The sequence below is a fragment of the Atta cephalotes genome (genome assembly GCF_000143395.1).
Source record: "Atta cephalotes unplaced genomic scaffold scaffold00018, whole genome shotgun sequence".
Taxonomy (NCBI): Eukaryota; Metazoa; Arthropoda; class Insecta; order Hymenoptera; family Formicidae; genus Atta; species Atta cephalotes.
In genome coordinates this window covers 3,957,142-3,966,303 of record NW_012130082.1, presented here as the reverse complement: position 1 = coordinate 3,966,303, position 9,162 = coordinate 3,957,142, and the positions used below count along the sequence as shown (strand labels likewise).

Here is a 9,162-nt window from a genome sequence, read left to right as displayed (position 1 = left end):
AGAGAGAGAGAGAGAAATTATTATATTGATAAAGAGTAGAGGAATTAAATAAATTTGTTTACCAAGGGTAATCTCGTTCTCGGAGTAGGGTAGTCCACGTAGACTTTCGGCATTCTGCGTGTAGTATAACGTTGTTCGTCCACTTGTCGCGGTATCGGCGAAGGAACAGGGATACTAAACGCTATGCCTGAGACACACCCTGTCGAAAATGATTTCAATAAAATAATTATGCCGCAATACATCGCATCGTACATATAATAGTTTTACAAAGTTTAAAAATAAATTAGAAAGATTCGTAAAAATGCGCGCTATCAAAAATTTATTATCTAATTTATAACATTTGTGTTTCTCGCTATTTTTATATTATATATTTAATCAAGAAAAATGTAACTTATAATTCTTGTTTCAAAAAGTTTCCTCCCTGTTGCCTAATTTCTCCAATTAGGTATAGAAATTAGGATTAAGAAGGAAGGACGAGAAAACATGTGCGAAATTTGAAAGTATACCGAAAAATCGAATGAAATAATTTCTATCAAATGTTCGATTAACATAATCAAAAATAATTTTATTTTTCTGAATATTTAGGAAGCATTGACAAGCATGATAATGTAGTAATAATTAGCATTTGGTAATAATTACTAAATATTTAGAACAGTGAAAATGTTTTTTGTTATATTAACCGGACATTTGATTGAAATTATTTTACTCAATATTTGATAGCTATTATCAAATCTTTTTTCAGTAATGTATTTTAAAATATAAAAATATATTTACGCATTTAGATTATAAATTATATTTATATCTTTGATCATAAGAAAGAAACACTCGCATAACTTATCTAAAAAAAATGTTAACTTATGACATTTTGTTAAAATGACATTTATCACGCAATTATTTTTCTTCCTTCAACATTCACATACTCAAATCAATAATATCTATAGTATTGCAGTCACGTAATTACATAATTAAAATACTAGAAAGTAATATCTCGAAAATTATACATACAATTATAAATTCCATTGGAATTAGTGGAAAATACATCGATATACACGTTGAAAGTATTACTAATTTTGATTATTTTTTTCATGACAGATAGATAGATGTAGAAAATAATTTTAATGAGTTTTTCCATATATCCAGTTCTTGACGTTTAATATTTTTTTATGAGCCTTTGACATGTCATGTGGAACGAGAAACAATTCTGTGCATATCTCGTTTCATATATATTTTTAGCTTATTTTATTCTTCTCTTCATTTACTTAAAACACCTGAGTAACCACGAGAAAACTCGCTCACGTAATCGTGGTAGGACTTTTTTTTCATTCGAATGATAATGTCTTCAATGCACTTAAGACTCAAATGGCGCGATTCAACAATTATACTTGGCGCATCCTCGTGATCACGACAGGCACGACTTCGCTTCTTACTATATAATATAGCGAAAACACGTATCAATGCACTTCCTTCCTGACCAGAAAGAGTTCACGATTTTTTCTCTTTGAGAAAACTCACACAATAGAAAAATCGCCCTGCAGTGTTGGCCCCGACGTGCCATTACGCTGTCGCCGCTGATTCTACTTGATTGATGCACTTCCTGATTAAATTAAACGAAAGAAGGAGGAAGAATATATTGTTATACGGAAATATATGTATAAAATCGTGCCCGATACGTATGTCGGGACGGTTGCTCGGTGGCGACGTTCGCGAGGCTTGTGAAGAGAAGCGAGAGAAAGCTCGGGACCGTGGATGGATCGATAGGACGGCTTTCAGCATGCGCTACTACGCGGCTGCCGTTCTGCACAACGCGATGGAAAAAGCACTACTCCGACCACCGGTGCCACCACCGCCGTTTCCCCGCTGATGACGTCGTCGTCGTCGGCGTCGGCGTCGGCGTCGGCGTCAGCATCGACGTTAGCATCAGCCGTCTCGTTGTCAGAGACTGTTCATTCATATTAGGAGTGCATCGAATCTATATGCAACCCAAGAAACACACCAAATCAAGAGAAAGTCAAAATGACTTTATTCTTACATCATAATCAAGTCAAAATGATGAATTTTTTTAATTACAAAATTTGACTGTTTATTGACAAGAATTAAGATAAAGTCATTTTGATTTTTATTGACTTTATATGTCCCTTGGGAATATCTCTTGGGAATTTTGCGCAAGCATAAAAATAATATTGAGACAAAATGGGTTTTTCGCTGAAATCCTGAAATTCTTAATTTGTTTTCTGCTTTTTCGTTTCGCAGGAAAATTCGAGAAAATTGTTTTATTTTAGCTTTTTTCGCTCCTTTTCTTAATAGAAAATAAAATCTTTATTGTCATTTTTTTCTCACTTTGGCATACACCGAGAAATAATTTTGCTTGAAAAAATAAATCGAGAATTTATAATATTTGCTTCACAAAGTCCAATAATTTTCATATTTGCGTGCGCTCGTTAATGATAGAGATCTGAAATGTGTATATCTTTTCAGAGAAAAATAAAAGAATTAAGTTATAATAGAGGAAAGTTTAAATTTTTTACTCACATAAATTTCTATGTTGAAAGAAAGATATAATCTCGTGTCTCATACAATCTATTTCAAAACTTTTCTAATCATAAACACACCGGGTGTCATGTAATAACTCGTGTGCAAGCTCCGATAGAAACTTCCGCTACTTTTTCAGTTGCTCTCGCTGCAGACGAAGACATAATGAAGCACAGGCGCGATGTAGTAATACAATTGGGTCTTGCTACAGACAAATACATGCGGGATCTTAAAGGTCGTATTTCGATGACCTGACGTGGGCGGTTCGTTATTTCGAAAGTATTTTCGAAAGTTCGAAATCCTGTCGAACTTTCAATCTCTTTTCGAATTAGGAAAACGTACGGCTTCCACAGAACATCTTAAAGATTCCATTATTACGACTTACGAAAATTATGTGCAGCGTAATGTAAATGCATAATGAATTGTATCTATAATCTTTCATATCTATATTGTATCCTCTCTAAATTCTTTGGAATAGAATATCGTTCTGAAGACTGAAAATTTATTCTTAAAAAGAAGCTCAATTTTTAAAGTAAGATTTCACTCTACAGAGTATAAAAATTTACTTTAAAAGTTGTAGAAAATCTATATTGTATCTATGTTGTGTATTTATAAGGTATCTGTATAGTGCAATTGCGCGATAAATTTTTCTCTCTTTATGACATTTTTCCAAACAAAAAGCTGACATTATATTTGTCGTCATTTAAAGTTATTTAACGTTTTTATCGAATAATAATTTTATCATTTTTTTTTTAAATTTTTGAAAATATTCAATTTATCACGATATTTCAAACAATTATTTTCACATGTAATGAAAAAGAATAAAATCAAGTGACATTTTTACAAAGAATCGTAATTCATGTGCAACCTGAACTTTTATAAAGAATCGAAATTCATGTGCAACCTGAACTTTTATTCTTTTTCATTGAGTTACAGTTCTACAAATTGAATTAAATTTTGTTTTAAAACATGTGTTTTAAACTTGAATATACATATATTATATTATGTACATTATGTAATAGCAATATAGGTAATTTAAAAAATACACATATGTACAATACATGTATGCGAAAAAAAATTTTTTTTAAATATGTAGTAAATTAGACATTTTTAATAATTTGAGAAAATGCACAAAATCTGTAAACTACATTTTTACATGTGATCCTTATAATTGTAAACTCAATTTCAAAGTGCTTGAAGTAAGTTAGTTCTCACAGAAACCTTTTGTCTATTTCTCGTGGAAAATTTCTCTTGGGATTTATCTTGGGATTTTGCTCAAGTAAGTACAGCTGGTTTGGTTGCAGTATAAGACATAGAACTATGGCATTTACGTGACTGCTAAGAACATTTCGATAGATATGCTGAATGGAACGGGTTAATATCTCTGGGTTAAAGGTATATTTTCTTATAAACTTACAAACGCCCACGAATATACATATATGGACACCCACGCGAATCACGACTCATTCCAGTTTGATTAATAATTGTAATGAAATTGTCTATATCGCATTTATATAGCGTGAAATCGATGTATAATAGCACTAATTTTATGTGATGTAATTTACACATTTACATTGGTAGTCTATTTTTTTTCGACAAATGTTGATAAATGAAGCCGCAATGCAGTGACGCTTAATTATTCGTTCATTGACTACTAATATTGATTTATTATCAATAACTAGCGATCGTCTATTTTATTTTGTGACGATTCTTTACCTTTTTACATGTGGAAATGAATGGGAGTCGACTTCCTTGCACTTTTTTCTTATTAATATTTGAAAATGTTGTGGACGTAAAAATAATATATGAACGTATATGAAAAAAGAAGAAAAAATTTTGGTATAAATCATTTATTTTATTCTTTAATATAATATTAGATTCTTTAATATCTTATTACGGAAAATGATACTCTTATGTGATACATTATTACTCTAGTTAACTCTAGTTAATTCATGATTGTATTTCGAGATTGAAAAAGATTTTGGAGGGCAGCTTATAGAATTAGATATGTACAATATATAAATTTTCACAGAAATATTTAAGTACTATAAGATCCACTTTCCGAAAATAAGATTTCTCTTATTTAATTAGATTTATTTTTATCAATTACAATTTCAAATTATAATTTGATACTCTTAATTTCATTTTTCTATTATAAGTTCACATTAGTCTTTCGGAAATTTTAACGCCCGATAATTCGATGTTATTCCTAATAGCAAGGAACGTTTCAAAGAACATTCAGAATATCCTTATATGTATGTCCTAAGAAACCGTTCTGGAACGTTCGCAGAACGTTCCAGAACGTCCCTCAAATAAAGTGTGCTATTCGGGATATATTTTAAAACAAGATAAAAATTATAAAAGTAAACAAAATTCACTAAGTATATAGCAACAATAAAATTATAAATATTGTAATAAATTTGCTCATTTTTTGTAATTTTTACTTCATTTCAAGTATTGGCGGCTTTTTAAAAAATTTATAGCAAAATAATATATATACATTTTTTTTGTAATATTTCTGAAACGCTTAATTATAATTTTGAAATTCCAAAAAAATTTTTTAATTTAACAAACTCCTAGATATAAAAAATATAAATTCTATTACATTATAGTGTTGATATAATTTTAAATAAAGTGTTTTATGAATTATACATTTAATTTATACAGCAGAAATTTCCGAAATACATCAGACAGATAACTTAAAGATATCACATATCTCAAATATATCTTTAAGATATCTCTAAGATGTATTTTAGATACATATTTGCTGTGTGGAAAATAATATTTGTTCAATGTAATAATTTAATGTTCTATCATTTTATATTTGACTTTAAAAAAAATTTCGCCAATAAGATCAAGATATCTTATATACACATAATAATCGACTTCCAGATTTTTCCAGTGACATCCAGTGATCTCTCCACAATTGCAGAAAATATATTATCATCAGGTATTATTTTTGTGCAAAACGTCTTCAAGCTGCTTCTAGATCTTCTAGATGACACTACTCATGCAGAAAATATGCAGCGCAAAGAGCAAGTTGAAATTGCCAGATCATCTAGATGGCGACGGCAGTTCCATTGCCGGTTGGAGAAAATCGGACCAGAATCACAGTATACTGTGCCAGAATCATTGATTATCGCAATCGCGATAATAATGATTGCAAGCAATTGCGATCGAGAGAGGAGAACTTGTGTTTTCGCGGTAATTTGAGCAGTTCTCAGGACACGATAAAATTTGCGGTGACACTGTATTCAATCGCAGAAACGTGACGTTAATGATTGACAAGTCCTTCGGAGTTTCTCGCGAAATATGCTGACTTTGAAAGTAAGGCAGAAGAGCGTATCTGGCACTGCATAATTTCCAAGAGTTGCGAGAACGCTGCTTTTGGTTTCTAGGCGACCGTTGTTAGTTGCTCCTTTAGAAGCACTCGTATCCTTGGAAATTTCCTTTTGAGAAACAGCTCAGTGGCTTCTATCGAAGGGAAGATGTCGTTCGAAAATGAGAAACGTAAGGAAGCTCTTTTAATTAATGATCAATCAAATGGAAAACAATCAAGGAATTGTGAAGTATTCTGTTTTCTCTTTTCATTATTTCTTTATTAAATAGAAAGATTCTTGAACATGCCGCCAGAGAAAAAGAGAAGCTTTTACAAGGGAGAGATAACTATTCTCGATCAGATTTCTACATGGTCAGAGTATTTGGATAAAAACAAGTCTAATATCACCAAGACCGTTGAAAAGACTGAAAAAGTCGATGAGATCCTAGCTAAGAAAGTATGTATGTGGCAAGGAGACATAACGTCGCTTGAGATAGATGCAATTGTCAACGCCGCTAATTCGAGTCTTTTGGGAGGTGGTGGAGGTATAAGATGTTCTCAAATATTGTGTTTAGCAGAAAAAGCAGCTTTGCAACTGTTGTAAAATTCTTAATATGATTAGTTATTTAAATCCAGTAAGGAATTAAGAGCAATATTATGCTAAAGGATTAATTACATTAAAGAATTTTACATTTTTATAAAAGTCACAAAGCTGTTTTATCTGATGAACATATGTATTTTGTAACTTTATGTACTTGAGAGATATAAGATGTTTCTACCTATGAAATAATGACAAATATTTTAGTTGACGGAGCCATTCATCGAGCAGCAGGGCCATATTTAAGGAAGGAATGCGCGACATTAAAAGGATGCAAAGTTGGCGAAGCTAAAATTACAGCAGGTTACGAGCTGCCAGCGAAATGTAAATAATTTGTTGCAAGAGCTCATAATTTACATTTTATTAAAAAATTAATTTAATTAAATTGAAACAAAATGTAAATGTAATTTTATTTATTCTAGATATTATCCACACGGTTGGTCCACAAGGTGAAAAGCCGGATAAATTAAAAGAATGTTACGAGAATAGTCTGATTCTGGCTAAAGAGAATTATCTGCGTACTATCGCATTTCCATGCATATCAACTGGAATTTATGGATATCCACAAAGGCCAGCGGCCAAAGTAGCTATATCGACCGTTAAAAAGTTTCTCCTTGATAATAAAGATATTGTAAGATTGCACATGCATTTAACAAATTGTTATTTTAGTATTTACAATTAAAAGTACACATCAAATTTTTATTATAACTTTTCAGGTGGACAGAGTCATCTTTTGCTTATTTCTGGACACTGATAAAGACATATATGAGGAGCTATTGCAAAAATACTTCGCCCTTGATTAAATATTTGTTGATAGATAAATTTCTGCTTCAGCAAAGTCCTTCACAACATGTTTGGTGTAATTTTAGATTGTATTTGAGGAATAAGTATTCACATTGAATTATAATATACTAGGTAGTTATTCCTTTCTCAATTCTTTTTATTTCCAAAATGAATCAGTTCTAATAGCTATTCACGATTCTGATGAATCTGGACATTTTCTTTGAGTGTTATTTATGACAAATGTTTTTCACAAACTTACATAATTTTACATAATCTTAGATTTTGATCTTTAAATTGGAAAAATAATTGCTTAATTAGAGATGCGATCTACTTAACGCTGCAAATATTTCGTCGACCAATCATAAGAAAGAATTTCACCAAATTGATTAATCAAAGAATGCTTCAAAGCATTTGCAGCGTGAAATGAATCGCATCCTACGATGAATTAATACTATGATAAATTGCCATGCATAAAAAGAAATAATTATTAACTTTATACGTTAATTAAAACAATTAGACCTTAATTCTAAAAGAAATTCCTTGTATTTTCTTAAATTTATAAATTCAAACAATACCGTATGTTGTAACTCCTTAGGAATGTTATCTCAGGATAGGGGGATTATGAATTAATTTTTGAAATAAAAACAATGATAATAATGAATTCGATTATTCATACTATAATAATTGAATTAGTCAATATTAAAGGTATTTTATATAAAGTATCTAATTAAGATGTTTTAAAATAATCAACTTTGACAATGAAGTAATATATATTTAACAATGTCATTATTAAGTACTTGATTGTTTAAAACATATTTATATACCTTTACATTTAATTTTGCTAAGTTCACATATGGCAGCTTTTAATATGCAGTAATCTAGTGTATTGCAAAATGATCGAATTCGCTAGAAGTAATAATTTTGTCGTTAAAATTAAAAATTAAATTTAAAAAACTTGAAATTAAAATACTTAAATACATTATATAAATAAAATAATTAATTTTTAATAGTAATAATTTAAGAACTTGTAAATAATTCATTTAATGTCAATTAATTAATAATTAATAATGATTATTATTGTCTTTAATGGTTATTAAGGATTAATAATAATTATTATTATTAATGATTAATAACAATAATTTCTATTAATACTTATCAATAATAGTTTTTAACAATAATCATTAATTATTAATAATTATTTTATAAATTATTAACAATTTTTATAAATTATTTACAAATTAATTTAATTTAAACTAAATTTACAATTTTTTGAATTCTGAATTATTAGAATTTTTTTAACATATAATTTTCGAAAATTCACGATCGATTTGGGATTTTCGCGCGAAATGATTTGCTGTTCGATACTCCGAAATGCTCTGATCGCCCTGAAGTCAACATCGCTTGATTTAAAATACGCGCAACTAGACTGAATGGCTGCTGTTGGCGACTGGCGCGCCATCTTGTGGGTCGACGACGGCGCGTCGCCATCATGAAAAACCCGAGGTGCTGTGATATATGTGCGTGGCGATAGGTGGGGGTTGGTCGGTCATTAACGCGGTGTATCTCGGAGACGGGAAATTTGTCACAAATGGGCGAATATTCCTGAACACTGAGGACCGGCCCGATCGTACGAGTCGCGAACTTGTCGCGTTTGTGTCTCGCGACGATACGATAAATATCAACGCGTCGTGCTCGTCGTTGCCGTCGTGATCAAGATCGTCGCTGTCGTCGCCGTGGCCGTCGTTACTGTCGCCTGCCGTCGCCTCGAGCACACCCAAGGGACTCTCTACAGTCGGTCGCTCCTCGCCGATCTACGGTGCCCGTGGCGAGGGTGTGCGCTGTGCGATCGCGATCGTACGCCCAGTGAATAGAGTGAGGTACAGTGTTGGGGAGAAAGAGCACGAGAAAGATAGAGAGCGCACACACACTGAGT

The 9,162-nt window shown here is 31.3% G+C and overlaps 2 protein-coding genes across 2 annotated transcripts in view; one reads left to right on the top strand and one right to left on the bottom strand.

Moving 5' to 3' along the window:
* The window catches only part of LOC105618895, a 25,355-nt gene extending 23,800 nt beyond the window's left edge, over positions 1–1,555 (bottom strand). The window contains exons 1-2 of the mRNA XM_012200426.1: positions 1,513–1,555; positions 63–199 (exon numbers count right to left, since the gene is read on the bottom strand). Of these exons, the coding sequence (XP_012055816.1) occupies positions 63–199; positions 1,513–1,555 (180 nt within the window). The remainder of the gene's footprint in view (positions 1–62; positions 200–1,512) is intronic.
* Positions 1,556–5,841: 4,286 nt separating this feature from the next.
* Positions 5,842–7,355, top strand: LOC105618777 (O-acetyl-ADP-ribose deacetylase MACROD2-like). The gene is made up of 6 exons (XM_012200309.1): positions 5,842–5,856; positions 5,928–6,039; positions 6,139–6,393; positions 6,654–6,770; positions 6,869–7,077; positions 7,163–7,355. The coding sequence occupies exons 1-6, from the start codon at positions 5,842–5,844 to the stop codon at positions 7,247–7,249; spliced, it is 795 nt and encodes a 264-aa protein (XP_012055699.1). The 3' UTR covers positions 7,250–7,355.
* The last annotated feature ends 1,807 nt before the right edge of the window (positions 7,356–9,162 follow it).

Coding starts and splice junctions, on each gene's coding strand:
- LOC105618777 (XM_012200309.1), top strand. Junction 6,394..6,653: donor TCTTTTGGGAGGTGGTGGAG/GTATAAGATGTT, acceptor CAAATATTTTAG/TTGACGGAGCCATTCATCGA. Junction 6,771..6,868: donor TTACGAGCTGCCAGCGAAAT/GTAAATAATTTG, acceptor TATTTATTCTAG/ATATTATCCACACGGTTGGT.